This window comes from Crocodylus porosus, unplaced genomic scaffold (genome assembly GCF_001723895.1).
Source record: "Crocodylus porosus isolate Cpor-Errol unplaced genomic scaffold, CroPor_comp1, whole genome shotgun sequence".
Classification (NCBI taxonomy): Eukaryota; Metazoa; Chordata; order Crocodylia; family Crocodylidae; genus Crocodylus; species Crocodylus porosus.
In genome coordinates, this window is record NW_017728943.1 from 113,517,690 (window position 1) to 113,537,302 (window position 19,613).

A 19,613-nucleotide genomic window follows, 5' to 3' on the forward strand; every position below is an offset into this window, starting at 1 on the left:
GGACTTGTATGTACATTTGTGTACATTTACATTTTGTGGCCCACCACTGGTCCAGGGAACATACTTTTAAGAATCACAGGGCCAGAGTGATAAATGAGACCAAACAGTCACCCTCCCACTTAAGTCAACCACACCATCACACAGACAGCCTGTCAGTTCTTTGTAATGATTTCCTCATCAAATGTGGACCCAGTCTGACTTTGCTTTGCTTGTCCAGTCCTGTAAGATCAGACCCCAGGCTGCAGTGGCTCCATATCAGGAACACTGCTTGAATTTTTACACAAGCAGGAAGGATAAAAAACTTTGCTTTCTCAAGGCTCTCTTCTTAGCCTTACCTTTCCAGCTGGCATGTTGCTTTTCCCTCACCTTGATTTGTTGCAACTGAATGGTACCTGCTTTTGCTGACTGTATAAACCAGACTGAATCCCTGTTGCTAACTTGAATGGGTGGCTCACCACTTACAAGCATATGTAAAGGCCAGTTACTGCATTTATTCAAGTGGAGTAAAAGAAGCAGGTTTTATTTGACATGTATAAATCTACTTTAATTGGCTTTCCCACTAACTCTTTCATTAACATGTTAATTAATTAGCCATCTCAGGGCTGTTAAATTATCTTTGTTGCACCCGCATATTGAATATGATAATGTAACATCTTCTATTTTTTCAATGCCCTTAATATTTTCTGCTGAGATACGTCCATAAATATCTAGTGCCACCTTTAAAAAAAAACAAACAAAACAAAACCGAAAAGTAGGCCAGGATGTTTTGATGTACCAGGGAAGAAAGGAGTCATCCTACTTCAGAGTGACTCACATGCCTTTCAGTTTGTTGAACTGAGCACTTTAATAACAGACAGGCTTTTAAAGAAATGTGCTTGGAAAAGGAAGGGGGAGGGGAGAGAAATGATTAGATAAAGGAAGCATTGCTTTGTCTACCGAATGTCTTTGCTTAGAATTCAGCCCCAGAGATGAGAAGACTTGAGCAAGTCAGGCTATTAATAGCAATGAAGCAGTCGATTTTACAGTTCCCTAGACAGCCACGAATGGACTAAACCAATTCACATTTCTTAGAAAAGAAATTTAATTGACATAATTTACAACAAAAATAAAGTTTAAACACAAGCCACAGACTTTTCAATTTTGCCAACTGTTTGAAATTATTACTACCCTGAAAGGGACTCCGTCCCTCTTTCAGTTAAATTACTCTGCCTGAACTGAAACAAGCCTGGTGTCACTTGTAATTGCTGACTTTTAACACTTCACAAATTTGTCCCCAGTTGAATTTCTGTTTTGGGATCAGAAGACCATATTTGACATTGTGGCTGTAATCTCAGGTGTTTTGAGAAGCCTGAATGTTGGACTGGCTCCAAATCAGAAATGATGTTGCTGCAGTGACCTTTTCTCCCTTGATGTAACATATAGCCTCTGGTGGGCTCCCCACAGTAACTCATGTCCAAGCAGAGCATTGGATAAATATAAGGAAAAAAAGCAACATCTGGAGGAAGATCTAGGACAATAGGGAAGATCTGGGAATGATGCTTTTCCTAGGCTGATTATTTCTGCAGCTAGACCTATGGTATTCTATTTTTATTCCCTCACTTTTTCAAGTGTTGCAAGAATTTTTAGGTAAAGGGCAGGCTTGTGGAATGTGCATTATCCAGCCTGGCTGGTCTGTGCTGTCACACAGCATCAATCACTAGGAAAACACTAATTAAGAGAGGAATTGGATGAATTCTGAATTTCCTTTCACAAACTATGCCATTAATACCACTCATAAGATGGAATCAGTTGTCCATAAACTCTTGTTTTACAGCCAATCTTATGCACTGTGGCAACGTATGAGCAATAACTGTATTTGAGCATATGAGCAATAACAGGCACTCTTATTCTTCCGCACTGACATCTTGCTCACTGCACAAATACTCTGCCTTTACGTTGGCGAGACAAGTCTGGTAGAACTTGACTCCCAAGCCTGTTCCTAGCTTTATGTTCTGGTCCCTGATTATTTCCCCACTTGGGATCTCACTGAAATGTAGTTCTTGGCTCACGTTTATCAGATTTGCCTGCAGCTACCAACGTGTCTCTTCTCAAAATGGCTGAGAGGAATTTTAGGCTGCAAAATGCCTGATGATATTAAGGGCAGTCAGAAAGCTAGCTCTTTCCATGCCACTGGCTGCTCTACCAGTGATCAGCTGAAGTGAATGTGGAGGGCAGTTGGTGGCTGACAACTGTACCTACAACTCCCTCTACCAGTTTTGTTTGCGAGACGACAGTCCCCTCCAACTTCTCAGCATCGGTACTAATCTTTACCATCAGCAGAAGTAAAATTAATGAGCTGTAAGGCATGGTCTGCCCCCATTACTTGTGCCCTGCCTCTCAGAACTGAGGGTCTCAGTGAATACTTAACACAGCAGTCATGTACATGGACAAAGCCAATTCTTTACTTATCAGTGTTTACTATATCATTAGTAGTGAAGAATGAAGATGACACTTCCTTGCCAGAGGGAGCAAGACTGTGACTAGTGGATAATCTTTCAGGATAAGAAGTTACATGCTTACGTCCTTTGTAATCAGCTGGGCTCTGCCCCTTCTCTCACCAGTGACTCTGTGCACAGTAAGTAAAGGCCACTGGAATGCACCTGCTAGCCCTTCACATGTGTGGTCCTTCCCAAAGTGCCAACCACTTGTCCTCTGTGCTGTTCGGTTAGTTAGCTATTTAGAATATGAAGGGGCTGAACAGAACCAGTTCAGAATGGGTGTTTTCCAAATAGAAAAGGAAATAACTGGAGGTCGCTTTTAACTATGAACATACCTCACATTAAAAGAAACTATGTCCTTGCAGAATAGCTGCTTGAGGTATAACTATTAGTATCCCACACTGGCATGGGATTCTTCCTAATTCCCTGTAGGTGCATTTGGATGTTTAAATTAAGAACGAGACTTTCCTTCAAAAGAGGGCATCTACTCTGCAACCTCCTGACCACTTACCTTTAACACAAAAGAGTGGAGGAGTTTGGCTAGTGGGATAAATACCTTGATTCCAAACCTCGTACTCAGTTAAAGACCATAAGGAAGATGCAGTTTAGGGCATATCTACGCAGGATCATATATTACTCTGATATGAATATATTCCTATAGTTACATCAGTGAAGCTCTCCATGAGGCTACACTTGCTCTGCAATAACTATAGCAATATCATTATTTATACTAAGGCTTACTTAAATGATAGAAATTGTGTGGATTATAAATTATACCTGTAAATGTTTTTCTTGAGGGCTTTTCATGCCTCATTTGCCTCATTGCATGCTCTTAAATATTATCTGTACCTGATATAATAATTTTTCAGATGAATAAAAAAATAATTTAGGATAAAGTATTTTAGCAAGCTGTACAGTATTGCTAGATGTTATGCACTTGGTTTATTTCCTGGGGGAGTATTCTTTCTTTAAATGCAAAATTCATTTAAAACATAGTTTTGCCACACTTGAGAATTCTTAAAGTAGAGCTCTGTATGCAAAGAGATTTGTATTTGTACCTAAGGTTTCTATAAGAGGAAAAAAATCTCAATTCTCAATTTGTATTCCTGTTCTTCAACATATTTCCATTTTGTTCTAAGACAAGCAGTGTGTTCAGTGTCTCTGTTAATGTGCCCTTATCTTCATCATCACTAAACGTAACCCAGTGACTGAAATCTGAGCCAGGGAGTTTCAGATCTTTGGGAGTGTAGACTAGAGGAGTATTTGGTACAGGTGGTGTTGGATGAGGACAGGGCAAATCAGTGTCCAAGTCCAGAAGATTGGTGTCCTCTGTAAGGGAGCTGGTGTCTAAGAGCAGCAGCTGCGGACTGCTTGTGGCAGGAGGGCCCTGAAGGTCAGCAATCAAGTCTGAAGGTGTTGGTGTCACACACTTGGCGCCATCGTTTTGAGGGCTGGCCATAGCCATCAGGGCTGAAAAATCGGACTGCCTGGGAGAAAGAGAGAGGATGTCTGAATCCTGGAGGGCAGAAGGACTGTTGTTGTTGTTGAAATTGAGTGATAAGTCCCTGAGAAGAGGACTGTTACTACTCTGGAGCACATGCAGGTGGAGAGCAGCAGGGGCAGACTTCTTCCTTCTTGGTGGGATCTTCGGGGCAGAGGAGTTGGGCGGATGCAGCATGTCTGCCTCCAGACTGTCTGGTGAGGGAGGTGGCCTCTCACTGCTCTTCCTTCTCTGAAGAACCTTCCCAGGCTGTGTTGTTCTTGGCTTAGGGACTGGAGCAATTCTGGTGGGACTTGTGATGGTGCTGGCTTCGAGACAAGGATCTGGCAAGCCAAAGGGAGGGTGGTTTGTCTGCTGGTCAGACTGCTCTTCTGGAGACATGGTCTGAGAATGGAGAACAAAAGAAAGGGTGGCGTTTTACATTCAGGCTTGGTGACAGCATGAGACCTGCCCTGGGGTTGGGAGGTTAATCCAACAGGGAGTGCGGTAGAAAAGACCTGAGTTCTACTGAGTGACTTACTGGGGGAAGCAGGGGAGGTTGAAGACACTGAACTAGATATGGACACGGAGCAGGCAAAAGAGCGACCACTTTAGAACAGATGCTGCTCTGTTCTCTTCTTCAGCATCACTTTAGCATACTGGTATTTAATGTGTTACGTGGGGAATTAGGAACGTATGTCCTGTTCACTCCGTGTTAAAAATACATCCCGTTGTGACCATTCTCTTTCATGTTAAGTTTTGCTTGGGGGCCAGATCTTTAGTCTCCACAATTCTGATGCACTCTAAATGTCAGATCCTTTTACTGGCTCTACTATTGAAGTGCTAAGTCATAAGGAAGGCTGAATTAATGGGCATTAGCACAGGTCCTCATGGGTCTCATGATATGTGAGGCTTAAGGGCAATTAGTTTCATCTAACGCAGAGAGTGCATCAGTGGCTCCTCGTAATTCTGATGCTAAGGTCTAAATCTAAAAATACATTCTCAATGTGGAGTTTATCACTTTTTTCAATACCACATATCCCTCTTAGAAAAAAACCTCAAGCCCAGATTACTTTAGTTCCAGCTAATTACATCAGGATAGCTATTATTTCAGACTTCCCAGTCTCGATGTTGCTAAGTGAAACCACTTTAACTCTTAACTAGTCTCCTGCTGCTTAGAAAGGCATGAACTCAGATGTTGTAATATGATTAGAAATACATCTTACATTGAATTCAGGATAGTTCTCCTTTGCTATTACATTGCTGTATTTGACTTGATGCCTTTCCTAGGAGAAATGGCGAAGGGGGGAGATCCCTTTATAGTAGTGTAGGTGCTTTCACATAACTGACCTTGAAATACCAGCAGCTTCTCTCTGTGCTCTTTCAACAATGCTCCGTTGATAGGAACATGGGGAAACAAGACTGTTCCTTAAAATGTATGCATAAGGGAAAGGGGATGCCTGTTTTGTTTCCACTTCCACTTTTTTTTTTCTGCAGCTGTGTGCAGTGGAAAGCTGTTTGAATTCCATTAGGGGATGCTGTAAGGTATCCTTCAGTGTGAGGTGAAATAGGAGCCTAAACACTAACTTTCTAGCAGTGGGCCAGAGAAAAGATTGTGAAGGAATCTACCAGTCCAGGGGTTGGCAGCACTTTTGGCTGGATTGGCCAAAAACACCTCAGCCCCTACCCACCTCAACTTGATGTGCCAGAGGCAGACGGTGGGAGAGCTGCAAGGCGCCTGATTCTCAGTGCTGGCTATGGGTACACGTGCCTCCAGGTGGATGGCACGGGAGGAGCCAGGGTTGTACTGCCCCAGCCCCTTCGCTGCCATGCACCCAAGTCATGTGTGCACCTGCTACCACTATGGAGCTGGTGTGGGTGGTTGCAGCCTGCCTGCCACCTGCTGCAGCTGCCCAGAGCCCATGCCGACTGTGGCAAGCAGCTACGAGGCTCAAAATAACTGCATCAGGCTCTAGAGACCTGGCACCAGCTCCGTGGTGGCAATTGCTGCACACGTGCCTCAGAGCAGATGGTGGGGGAGGGACTGGGGTTGTGCTGCCCAGGGCCTTTCTCAGCTGTGTATCCCAAGGCACGCATGCAGCTGCAGTCACCGCATAGCCTGGTTGGGGTTCTGGAGACTGGTGTAGCTGTATGCAGCCTCGCAGCTGCCTGCCAGTGGGCAGCTGCTGCGTGCCACAGAGCCTGGACTGTTTGCAGCAGGGCTTGCAGCCTCCCACCTGCCTGCTGCAAACAGCCTGAGCTCTGTGGCTGGTGGCAGCTGCCTGGAGCCCAGGTCAGCTGTGGTGTCAAGCAAAATGATCTCATGTACCATGTTCTGGCACACGTCCCATGGGTTGCTGACCCCTGTACCAACCTATGGTATTTGTACTGTCTTTATTAGTGTGGCATTAGGGCACACTCTCATGCTTTAATAGTCCTCTCAACAATGCTGTGAGTTGAAGGGGCATGTTTTATCCCCTTTTATGCTATTTTACAGGTGCAGATCTGGGGTACAGCTAACCTACACACCAGCTCCAAAAAACACTGGAGCCCAGGCTCCTTGTATGGTGCATGGGGACAGTTAGATCCAGAATGGCCAATACGCAAGGCAGAGAAAAACTTCAGGGCAGCATAGTCTGCAAGTGGGTCCCTACAACTAGTTAACAGGGAAATAACCAGGGATAGGGGTAAGTGTTTACATCCCATCTCTTAGGCACCTCACTCAGGGTTTCTAGGAGGTGCTGCCATCCACAGGGGGCCCACAGCTCAGAGGGCAAACCCACCCTTTCAAAAGACTAGGGGCAACTTCCTTTTAAAAAGATGTTGGCTGGGGAACCTGCTGCTTGTATAAAAACCTCATAGCTGCTAGAGCACTTGCTGGGAAACTCTAGCCTCATTGTTTAGGGTATTTGCCATGGGGCAGTAGCCCTGGTTGCCCAGCCCCTGTTGTTCAGGGTTCAAACCCAACCTACAGAGTCTTGTTTTGAAAGGGACCCTTTTCCTTATACAAGAACAAAATTAGTTCTGAGAGCTTTATTTTGAAAGCACCTTCTGTCAAAAATCCTCCAAAGATTTCCAAGCACCTTTGTCGTCACTTTATATACAGGTGAGAACTATTAAGATAAAATTCTTCATATGCCTCAAAACCCCCCTAAATCTCACTATTTTAACAGACTGAGAATTTCTTCCCGGTCTGTTTGGAAGAAATGCACTTATTGGGGTGTTTCCAGATGTGGTGTGATCAGTAAAGCAAAATCTAGAAATGAACACAGGAATGAGGAGTCACCACCTTGGGAAGCTGGATCATAATGGATTACCTCTGAAAATAAAATCGGGAAATGCAGAGGAGATGTAATGTCAGAGGGGACAGCAACAAAAAGAGGGGGATGGACTGAGGAAGAGTTTAATAAGGGTAACTCAGTTTAGTGACAGCTTGTCGAAGTGCCTGATGCTGGTCTATGAATATCTCTTTTATATGGGGTTCATTTATTGTGTATCTAGGTCACAGTGACTGCAATATGCAATGACAGTTTGGCAACATCTGGCAAGAATCAGTTTGAGCTCAAATGACAGGACTTCATGCAAACTGTTAAACAGCCTGCCTCTCCTGTGCATAACAAAGAGCAGGATGAGCTCTGTTGCAGCAGTCTTACATTTTCCAACTTGACTCCTGTCCTTTGCAGAGGCACTGGCTTCTTAGCAGTTGGAACTTTGGGTGGCGGGCGATGGGGAACCAGTGCTGGTCCTGGTTGTGACCCCTGAAAGGATGCTGACTTTGTAATGCTGGGACGGGGTTCTGGTTTAGTGACTGTTTGGGTTTTTAGTGGAACAGGCTTCAGTGCTTCCTCTTGTACTCCTGAAATGGAAAAAAAGACAGCCAGTTGTTTGAGTCCATCTGGAGTGTAGTATGAAAAGCTTTTTCTTTGATACGTGTGTACGTGTGTGTGTCCCCTCACTATTAAAGGCTTGCTCTTCAGTCTGAAGACGAAGGTTTTGGAAATTAATATGTAATTTCACCATGCATATCAATAGGAGGTTTAAATTCATGAAACCAGTTAGCTAAAAGCTTGTGTGTCCCTGCCCACAGTACTTCAAGCCCACACATAGTGTTATGCTGGTGTGTGTTGTAGCACTTGAGATGCTGCAGCTCAGGAGAGCTGGACTCAATGCCAGACTGCCCCAACCTTGGTAGGTGACACTGAGCAAACAGCTTCTCCTTGTGCCTTAGCTTCTGCAGGAGATAATTCTAAAGCACGTGGAGATCTAAGGATGAAAAGCCCTATGTAAGAGGTAAGTGGTTGTAGAGCATGAAAATCCTGAAGTGAAGTAAGGCAATTTAGTTCTCTTATCCAAGCCCAGGCAAAATAAAAAAGACTTCTTTTAACTTAAATGACAACTCTGCTCTGACCAGTCCACATGCCAGCAGCATCACAAGGTTCCACGGTAGTTGTCTCTCACTGACTGCAGATTACATTTGCTCAGTTTTACAAATGGGGAGATTCTCACTGCCAGCAATGCATATGGAGGACAGGATCTGGGAGTCGTGCTGGAATCCTTCTGGTTTATGCTTCCTCAGCAATGGAAGCCCTTCACTTGCAAAGATTTCATAGATTTCATAGACATTAGGGCTGGAAGGGACCTCGGGAGATCATCGAGTCCAGCCCCCTGCCCAAAGGGCAGGAAGTCGTCATCCCTTGGGGCGCTCTGGTGAACAGACGTTCCCCCAGATCCTGGTGGTCACCCCTGATAAACTTATAGGTGGCCATCAGACTTAGTTAATACTTTGGCTGCTGCGTGAGCTCCCTTAAGGGTGTGCTGGCTTTGCACTGCTGCCTGGCACAGTGAATAATTCTGTGATTTAAACCCCTCTGTGAATTCCAAGTTGCAGGTAATGCAGCCATTGAGGAGGAAGGTGCCACTGGTACTCAGCCATTTCTCTGAGGACAGCTGGACTTAAAGACAGCGAACATGAAACAACCGTGTCCCAATCAATCACACATTGTTTCTGCAGTGCAGTTTCTTTCCAGGCATCAAAAGGGAATGGGGAGTATAACAACTCGGGAGTGCATATTAGTTGTGACCGTTACCTATAGGAGCATGTAGAGGTCACAGTTAGAGCATACAGTTATTGATTGCCTAGAATAATAAAGAAGTAAGGCTGGGAGAGATCTGAGGCAGTCACTTGCTCAGGCCCTTGCTCAAGGCAAGATCATTCCTATTCACCTCCCTATCCAAACCTCCCCATACAAGTGCTTGTCTATCCTACTCCTAAAACTACATAACCTTGCTTTGCAACTACTAGGTATGTTGCCAAAAACATCAAGAACACCCGCCCTGCCACAGGTAATGCAGGGGAAACAAGGGCATTGCCAATGTCCCACTGCTGTAATGGCTGTTCAAATACACTTGAGAGATCCAAGGAAGAGGACCATGCCCCCTACGTCACCCTTACAGGAAGCAAAAATCCTTGCAGTCCAACCCAATCTGACCATGGGATAAAATTCTTCCTGACCCCAAGATGTGGTGATTGGTCTGAACTGGGCAGGGAGGGTGAAACGCTGACCAGGAACATTGGGGTTTTAGTCCCAGCAGGGGTAATGGCAGAAAATCCCCAGCCTTGGCTGCAGCTGACACCTCATGTTTCTGATGAACATGAACAAAATACTCCTGACATCTGTAGTAACGGGGGGGAATTCCTTCCTGGCCCCATCTGGCAACTAGCAAGACCTCCTCCTCTTCCTAACCACAAAGGGGTTTGGCTCATTGGCATTCAACTATACATATTTAAGGTGTTCTTATCTACAGATACTGCAAGAAGATATTTTAAAAAGGAGTAGATCAGGTCACTTTATATAGAAATAACTAAATCACCTTGAAACAAAAAGACTGGTGTATTGAAACAGACAATAACCCTTCCAAGGGAAATCTTGCTATAACCCAAAGGCAGGGTTTTGTTTGATTTCAGCTTTTGAAAGGAAATGAGTCTCTTATCTGGGTGATGGTTGAGGGAGGATGGAATGAGCCTGGAGTTTTTGTTTTTTGGTGATTTTAAATTCCTGTTGGATAGCTCTGCTCACCTCCTTTCGCTTCCATTAGACACCTAATAGCTTCTTCTGCTTCCTGAGCTGTGGTGGTTTTGATCTGCTTGACATTATAAGGCTTGCTTATTCCAGTCCGGACTTTGGGCTTATGAAAATAAAGAGAGGAAAACGAATTAGAGTCATCCTGTTGGAAAACTACGGTTCTGGGGCAGCCCTCAGATCTGCAAGCCATGCACTGTACTGTGCCGTGGACCAGGGATCAAAGCAGGGTGTTTTTCTTTTTGCTTGATACATGCACCCCAATTTTGGGAGTCTGATGGGGGGTGGGGAGCATGTTGTATGTGAAAAATACAGTATTGCAGTGCAACTTCATCATGCCAAACTCAGGCTGCATCAGTTGTAAGTGATATAAAACTTACCTGTCCTGTATGGGTTTTAACCATGCTCACCCTCTACTTCCCCAGCCATCTGAACCATTGGGATTACAGTACAATATCAAGTTAGTTTGGGTCAGCTGGCCTCACAACCACCACCTGCTGTGGCCTCTCTGTTGGATGTTTTGCAGGTGTGCTGTGTCTTGCCTATAGAGGCTAAATATCTGCATAAAAGAGAAGCCACTGGCAAGAGGTTGCAGTGACTAAATCCAGCTAGTAGCAGGTAGTTTAAGCATTTTAAGGACAGGAATGTATGGTTTTTGTAATGTATGAATCTTCAAGTTGTGAAGGAACCCGTCATTTTAACAGCATGTGGCATGCATGTGCAACACGCTTTCTTTGGGTTCTCTGATTCTATCTTAGAGTTACTGCGTCCCAACACTCCACCTTTGCTGCTCTGCTCAGCCCACCTGCCTTGAGTTACATCACCTGCTGGCTGGTGTGATCAGACTATCTTTAGCCAATCATCCCCTTCTAACTGAGGCGTTTGGACCTGTGATGATGGAGGACTCACTGGTTGCTGAGGTGCCCCTGGGAGAAGTTTTGCTGTTGCCAAGATGGAGCATAGGGAGTGTCCTCCTGAAGAGGTGGGACTGTCAGATGGTGATATTTTGACAGACGTTCCAGCTGCAAGGAGAACACGAATAAATTTTCAAACTTGGGAGCCAGCGTGGTGCTTTCTGTGCAGTGGGATGAAGTGTGTACCTTGTTTTAAACAGAATGAAAGAATGTCTCACCCTAGAATGACCTAACCTAACAGCAAGCAGAGAAAAAAAGCTTTGTTTCATTCAACTTTATTCCAAACATGGAGAAGGGGGTGAAAACGTTCCCTGCCAAGTGGAAAAGGGTAAGATCAGACAGCACAAAATCCTTTTTAAATATCCAAAAGGAATAGTGCACACTAAAGTTAAAACTGCTCAGCAGAGCATTTTCTTAAAACACTAATCACTAAGAATAAATATGAGTATACCTAATAAATACTAACCCCCAGGAAGCCAATGCATTGGTAAGGAACTTTATCAAGTCCATCAGGACTTAATTAAAGCTAAGAAAGGACTTTCATTCCAGCCTATTTCACCCGTCACCATCCGAGAGCCACCGCCAGGGGGGAAATGCAGAGAGTGAGGGCGAATACACCGCTTGTCTTAAAAAAAACTATGGGTCTGGGTATTTACTGGTTTGACACTGGCAGCAACAGTGTGGCCACTGGGTTGTGCTGACAGAGGGGTGACTTTAAAAAAGAACGTGAAATCTTACCAGGAGGGGGAGGGCGCTGTGGGGGCGGTGGTGGGCGAAGCCTGTTTGGAACAGACAGAGATCTGCTGGGAGAACGATGCTGGAAATCCCCACCCGCTTTCAACTCCTGCTTTAATTCAGCCAAGTCGGCATCATCTAGGGGACAGTTCACAAGAAAAGGCTATTTTTTAACCATCTAAAAAACTATGGTAGAGATGACCTAACTTGGAGGATCAGGAAAAAGAGAACTGTGATTCAGATGCAAGACATGGTTACCCAGCTAGAAGGCTCCACCTTAACAAGCCAGTGTGACGCCCTTCTTTCATCTCTCTGTTTCTTTTTGTGATGCTTGCCCCAGGCAGCACACTCTCCACCTTAGAAAACCCCCCACTCCTCTTCTCAAATATGTTCCCGTCACTGTAACTAGTGCCATTAATAGCTCAAGCTGAAACAACCCACCTCTGACTTCAGGGCTGTTCCCCTACTAGCCCGGGTGCCCTCCAGGCAAAGCCTTTAGTGCCACTATAGCACATTGCCAGCTCCCAAAAGCCAGCCACACTGATACGCTGTGATTCGCACACTGATGAATTGTTAGTGATGACTGCAGGGATCCTGGTTTTCTCTGATAAAAAAAAAAAATCCCCAGTTTTCGGGTTAAAAAAGTAACCCAAAATCCACATTTTTCTGTGATTAAAATGAAACACCACTAATAGATAGATAGATAGATAGATAGATAGAGGTGTTTCATTTTAATCACGGAAAAATGTGGATTTTGGATTACTTTTTTGAACCAAAAATTGGGGATTTTTCATTTATTCTTTTAATCAGAGAAAACCAGGATCCCTGGTAATGAGGGCTAGTCATGGGCCAGTTCCTATGGCCTTTCCAAAGCACCTGAGGGCTGTCATGGTCTCAGGAAAGGCAAGCTTGATCCACTCGCTAAGTGGTGACAGAGCTTTCTCTGGCACAGAAGCAGGCCAGTCTCGTGGCTAACATGGAAAAGAACAACTGTCTGTTTTCTGGCTCTGTGCTTTTTAGCAGTGCTTTGGCCCTACCATGTCTGCCTCTGCTTTATGTTCTTGGGCTCTGCTATCAACGCCTGGCCTATTAGACCATCTTTTATCCTGCTTTCTCCTCTCTTTGACAGCTAGAGAGGTCAGAAGCAGAAACTGACTTTGTCCTGCAGGGAACAGCTACAGGAGTAGGAGCTTTCATTTCACTTCCCCTGTTTTTCTTCCTTGCCCAGTCAGGCAGCCAGTCCCAAAAACTTTTGGTCTCCAAGGGGCATCTGGTTCAGTTTTGCCTTTGCTGGCTGCAGATGTGGTGGGAGGAGGGGAAGGAACAAAGCAGAAAGTGCTCTCTCTTCAGGCATTTCTGCACAAACCTACCTCCTTGTTTTACAGAGCCCTGCTCTGCAGGGAATATTGAGCTTCCTCATGATTTCTTGTACCCATGCAATACCAGAGAGCAGCCTCAGCCACACAGCTGGGAAGCTGTACTATCTTGCCAGACGTTCAGAGCCAAGACCTGAATAAGGAAGGGCTTGCCTAGGGAAGGCAGAGGTTTGTACCAGTACCATGACTGAGGACAAATGGCATAGTGGGGAATTTTGGCAATAATCTTCAGGCAAGACAATCACTCAGCAAAAATAAGATGATGGCCAGTTCTTTTTATTGGGCAGGCTTAAGTGAGATCAGGCTGTGCCTTTGCTGACCTCAAAAACATAGACTGCACTGGTGCTTCCATTGTTGCTTTGGTTTCCATCTGTCTCCATAGTACTTGTATACTGTTGGCATCCACTGCATTAGGAGCAGCACAAGCACACTTGGGAGACCTTTGAAATGTCAGAGGCTTCAAACCCACGTGGAATGTGTAGCTGGCCTGGATCTGGAGAGTCGGGACCTACAAAGGACCAGCTGCAACCTCCTTCCCATCAAACTGTGCTTTGTTTACTTCATGAGTTAGTCAAGTGTGCATTTGTACAGTTGAAAAGAATTACTGTGGTTCCTTGTGGTTTAATGAATCTTCTGCACGCTGAGCAGAAGTGTGCTCAGGACAACTCTCTGTGCAATCCGAAATGTCTGGTTTGATGGCTTTTAATAAGTTGAGGCTATTTCTTGGCTCTAGGTCAGGTCACTAGGACTGACCAAGCTGCACTCAAGGTAAGTGAAGAGAGCTATAAAGCACTGAGCACTTAGAGCCCTGGTCAGCATGAAGTTATGAATTTCATTTGGTTTTTATGAACTCTTTCTGACTGTCTTTAGCATAGATTAAAACTCCCATTTTATACTGGAAGACAGCCCATGCCTGTGTAGCTGAAAGATCATCCTCTCCAAATGAATAGTAAAGAGGGGGAGAGAAGAGAGGCTATGACCAGACTGTCATATGTTCAACTTCTGGCCCCGCCTTACTGTGCTTGGCCACTAAAGTGAAGCCAGATCACAACCCAGGAGACCAGCATTACTGGCAAGACTAGCTCTGGATGTAATTGAGACCAGTGTTTTCATAGCTTCATATGGTTCATTTTAAAGACTCACTGCATTATAACATTACAACAAAACAGATGGACAGGAAGAAAAATACTGCACATTTGTGATGCTGCCTAAGGTGATCACTCCAAAAGCAAACAGACACAGCATCTGTAATTTTACATCAGGATGGTTACCCTTTAAATCAGTCACTAAGATAAATTTACCAAGTTACATCAATAGCTTTAGGATCCCAACACTATGAAGGAAGAATACTGCATATATCCAAGGTAACACTGTAGTTATCTTGGGCAATGTACAGGATTTTAAAGCTCACCATGCTTAACATCAGAGGGTGACTGAGCCTCAAAATTGCCCCAGATAAGTAAAATGGGAGTGAAGCAGGGCAAAGTGGTTGGCTAGTCTTTCAGGGGACTGGAACTCCTTTGCAAGAGTTCATTGACTGTATTTCAGTTTTTCTGGAAAGTGCAGATTCTATTGGCTGTTGTGGGGTACGTAGGTCTTTGAAGAGATGGAGAAAAATCTTGAGGTTCCCCCTTGCCCTGGATGTGGGACACATGAGTAGGTACATATTTGATGGTCCCAGAGCAAATGGTGACCTGGGGCAATCACATTTCCTGCCCGTTGTGGATCTACCCTGACTGTCAACCACGCCTATTGCATTAAGCCCTCTTCTAAAGCCCACTGAAGTCAAAGGAAACCTGTCAAATGCCTCCCAGATCAGGCCACCATTAACAAGAACATAAAGGACAATAGGGACAATTCTGTCGAGTATGCTTTAGTTCTATGTGATACAAGACCAATTTAAAAATGGCAGCAAGTCTACCTCTGTCTAATATGTAATACAGATAGCAAGGCACCCCTTTGAGGCACAGCTACCCTGTCCCAAACAGGACAGAGCAAAGGTGGCTAAACTTCCTCCCCTTCTCGGCACAAACTAAAACTTTGACACAGCCAAGAGCTGCAGGACATATAACTTGTGAGATAAATGCCCCAGAGTCAATAACATGAGTACAGTGCTGAAATTCATATAATTTGTCATTAAATTACTTTTTTTAGGAGCCACATGCATATAAACTGCCCAGGAGCTACCTTGCAGCTTGCAATCTGCAGGTTGGCCACTCCTGGCATATAGACAAGTTCAGACTAAAGCTTTATTAGCTACTACTTGTATTGCCATAGTGCTTGGGAGTCTCAATCGAGGATCATGGCTCCATTGTCCCTGATGCTGTTTGAACACACAACAGAAAGGTGGTCTCCACCCTGGAGGGCTTACAGGTTAAGCACAAGAGATGATGTAACAGGTCAACAGGGAAATGCCCATAGGGAGAAACAAGAAAATAACTTTTCAGGCCTGCTATAAAGAAGCCATGTGAGTTACCTTTACACAGACGTGAATTCCTTCCTGTCAGCATCTGAGATTTGTTTGAAAGTACTACAGAGGCAAAATGTTCAGGGCCCTCAGGAAAGTCTTCTGATATCTCTGTTACTAGATGCTGAGGCAGCACATCATCCAAATACTCCTCCTCCTCATCTAATATATCACCTGAAAAAGATTTGGCCATAGATATTATGAAAGGCACAGTCTCTGTTTCTTTTTACTTCAATTAAAATGCTTTTATTATGCAGGAGAGTAAAAGCTAAGCAGACTTCTGACTGATTACACATGTTTTCACTGTTCTTTGTTTTGTATAGGGATCGTTCTAACGTACAGTGACTTTGATAGTTTATATTATAACACTGAGCACATGTAGCCAGGTGATGTCCTCTCTCATCATCAAGGCTCTGTGTAGATACAATGCAGGGTGAGGGTTTTAGCTAGGAATGTGTTGTTTAGAGTTACTGTGTCATTAGAAATCATACAGGTCTGTGCCCCCTCCCACAAAATGAGAAAGGTGAATTCTCTTAACCCAGCCTATAATTGTGCTGCTGACCTTCTGATTCGTAGTCTAGACTTGAGAAGTCAAAGTTTTCCTCTAACAGACAGGAGTTTGCTGTAGGTGACATGGGCACAAGACTGTCTCGCTTTCGCGTGATTTCCTCCTGAAGACCCTTCAGCCAATCTTTAGTTTTGGGTCGGATTTTCACAGCTCTACCTTTAACCTAAAGCCAAGAAGGAATTTTTTCATTTTTAAGGAAATAAGAATAATGCAGAAATGTAGATGGCCTCACATTTACTTCAGAAGCTCAATGAAAAGAAAGCATTTCCCCTAGCATCATCAGGAAAAAGACCATACTCTAGTCATACGAATTAACCCTCCATGTATTGACTGAAGAACTCTGGTTTTTATTGGGCACACACTTACATTGTGGCTGCCTTTCTTCAAAGCATTTGTATTGACATAAACCTTGCAATTTCTAGTGGTTCAGCACATTATTTATCATTTGCAAATAAAATATAAAATATCATAGAAATGATACTATACAGCTTTTAAAATGACTACAGAGATGGAATTTTCAAAACTGCCACAGTGTCTTGAAGCACAAAGCATGTGCGTTCGTCCAAACATTTTGAAAAATCTCACCCGAGACCTTGTAGTCTGATAACTTATGATACAGGAGCACCCCAACTACTAGGAAAAAAACAAAGCAAACCAAATGAAAAATAAATGCCCATCTCACAAAGAAATGCAGCTACAGTCTTTATGGAAATGTCATGAAGTAAATCAGAATTGTTGCTACCGATCCATTTCATACTCAAATCACAGTGGCACCATGACACTTAATGCCAAAGAGGTTTTGTGCTATATTAAAGAAACATAAAAAGGACTTGGCAATGGTGTTCCCCAGAGCACTACTTCAACTGACTAAATAGTCATAAAGTCCACATGTTCTGTAGCGATACCGCAGACTGGTTCCAGAACTTTGTTTGAGGGAGCTCCAAAAGAAGCAATGCCCTGTCTTCCTAATAAGGAAGGACAATCTGCAAAATGCTAAGCCTCATGGCTACAGGATCCGTAAGTACTCTGAGTTTTCAGTTTCCTTGAAAATAAAACTACTGATTTATAGTGCCTCAGTATAATCTTAGAAACCCACCTTTAGATACAATGCATGCAAATTCATTAAAACAAACATGATATAGTTGTACCTTGATGCCATCTATATCCAAAACATTAAGAGCTGACTTGCTGTCTGCAAATGTTATCAGCATCTGACCTCCATTTATCCTAACAGGAACAGAGAGAGAAAACAACAGTATAGTTTGTGTTCCAGAAATACACAGTAGGCTTCACAGTGATGCCAATACTTTTACATAGGCTATTTTTTTTTGCATTTAGCTCTTACTTACAAGTGTGTTTTCTTTGTAGCAGGTAACACTATGTTGCCCAGCACTGTCTCTATACCCCCACCTGCATCAGAAAAAGTATGCATTCTCCTCAACCATTACCACAATGTCCTAAAGGTAAGGATTTTCTGTGATATCTTTTATGGGACCAGTTGGATAGTTGGGAGAGCTGGTGAACAAGCTTTAGGGCATAAAGTGCCTTTCCTGTGGCCTGAGATAGTCTACAGTGTTTTGTGAGCTACACAGAGGTGTGAAAAAGAGAAGCCTGCTGCTTTCTCACTCTTCGCTGCAGCTGAGTAACGCATCAAGCCTTCACAGGCCATGTGGTCCTGAGGTCCTAAGACCATGCCAGAATCCTTTTCTCCCTCTGGGGAATGTGTGAAACTACAAAACAGTGTCAAGCTGATAGATAATGTTTACCAAAAATATCCCCAATCACAAATAGCTCAACTGCCAGGCAACTTATTTCCTGAACCTGGTGTCAAACCATAAGCACTGTCACCAGGAGATTAGATTTGTTATGTATTCCACTATGGATGACAGCTTTTGGTGACCCAGCATGATCCTAGTTAATTGTATTGTGTAGCTGAAAAGTACAGTGTAAAAAGCCTTCCATTTCAACGGCACCGTGCGATCCTGCTAGCCTTCTCAAGTTTCTGCTGGGTTCTTCTCTCCTGTTGTCTTTCACAAAAGGTGCTGCAAATAAGGTAGTGCCAAGCTATGGCTGTTTTCCTTAACAAAGAAGTGCAATTGCTACCCTGTGCCCTTAAAGTGACTCCACAGGATTGAAACAAAACTTCCAGCAGGGTGCAGAATTAAACACCTGGCTTCAAGTTTAGTAGGTTGAGGGGTCACAAAAGCCAGTCCCCAAAGATGAGCGAGTCCTCTGTTTTGGGCAGTTTTTATAGTGGGACAGTAGGAAGTAAGAGGTATCTGGCAAGTAATTATTCATCTATTCTACTAATGATGATAAAGGCATTACAGTTTGAAATTGTTATCTTTTTCCTCAGAGTTCATTTGATTTTAATTAGGATTTTTTAAGACTGAATGCGTCACAGAGTAAACGCTTACCTGACGAGAACAATGATGCCATAATTCTCAAATATTTGCATAAGCTCTGTACGCAAGTCTTCAGGAAATTCGTTTTTCTCTTCAGGGGTTGGTGTCTGGAGATTTACCACAACGGTGGCATCCAGTGGCCCCTGGAAGGATGACACTTCCTGGAAAACACTCTCACGGGCAGCCACATCCACTTCTTGGACTTCCACTTCTACAATAGCTAACACGGGCCTAGATTTTGTACACGTGCACACACATACACACACGCACAGATATTTACTTTTACATTATTTCAAATAAACATCAAACCACAAGATGTGCAAATATTTGGGTGTATGAATATTAACAAAACCCCTTTGATGTGGGTAATCCCCACATTATACAGTCTGTCCAAGGTCACACAGTAAGGACCTCTCACAACTCACGTGCCTCTGAGGGCAGTAGTTCTAGCATCAGGCAGTATTTGCCATGGTCCAGCAGTGATAGGGCACAGCCAAATCTGTGCTTCTGGGGAGCTCCTCCTCACCAGCTGTGCTGCCCTAATGCCAAGCGTACCCTAGGAAAGTACCAGCTCTAACAGTGCCAGGGTAGCTGACAGAAGGCATGGGAGTACCTACATGTGCCCAGGCACCCTGACTCCCAGTTCGTTGCTTCATGGGATTATTATACCTTTTTTCCCAGTAACAGATAAACCTGCCTCATGTGATCCTCCAGATACTAATTCCCACAATACTTAGCTAAAATAGAATTATGACAGTGTGCTGGAAGAGAGAGATCACCTGAGAGAACATCCATCTAAAAGGCACCAGAATGCTTAATACAATCAATTTTCCCACAACATTCCTGCGTAGCATGAGAATGCAGTTATTTCCTATTAGGGTTAATGGAGGTTAAGTGTTACATGATTCAAGGTCATGTACAATGTTTTTCTTTCTGGCTCCTAGTTTCTTTGCTGTACTCCCAAGAGTAAATACCAAGAGGACAATATACCTTTAAGTATGGGCAGCTCTAGGATTTTGAGAAGGAGGGTACGGATGGTGTGGTGCATCATCACATATAACACAATAAACAATTATCTCCAGGTAAAAAGAAACTAGAAGCTTGACTAATG

At 43.9% G+C, this 19,613-nt stretch overlaps 1 protein-coding gene across 4 annotated transcripts in view; it reads right to left on the minus strand.

Moving 5' to 3' along the window:
* Nucleotides 1-1,057: 1,057 nt before the first annotated feature.
* Nucleotides 1,058-19,613, minus strand: part of SYNJ2 (synaptojanin 2) — an 83,335-nt gene continuing 64,779 nt past the window's right edge. For 3 of the 4 annotated variants that reach the window (XM_019550029.1, XM_019550028.1, XM_019550031.1), the window contains 9 exons: nt 18,515-18,733; nt 17,246-17,324; nt 16,092-16,260; nt 15,539-15,703; nt 11,690-11,824; nt 10,947-11,059; nt 10,035-10,143; nt 7,611-7,813; nt 1,058-4,362 (listed from right to left, as the gene is read on the minus strand). In XM_019550029.1, the coding sequence (XP_019405574.1) occupies nt 3,571-4,362; nt 7,611-7,813; nt 10,035-10,143; nt 10,947-11,059; nt 11,690-11,824; nt 15,539-15,703; nt 16,092-16,260; nt 17,246-17,324; nt 18,515-18,733 (1,984 nt within the window). In that variant the 3' untranslated portion in view covers nt 1,058-3,570. The remainder of the gene's footprint in view (nt 4,363-7,610; nt 7,814-10,034; nt 10,144-10,946; nt 11,060-11,689; nt 11,825-15,538; nt 15,704-16,091; nt 16,261-17,245; nt 17,325-18,514; nt 18,734-19,613) is intronic. The other variant, XM_019550030.1, reaches the window with a different exon arrangement.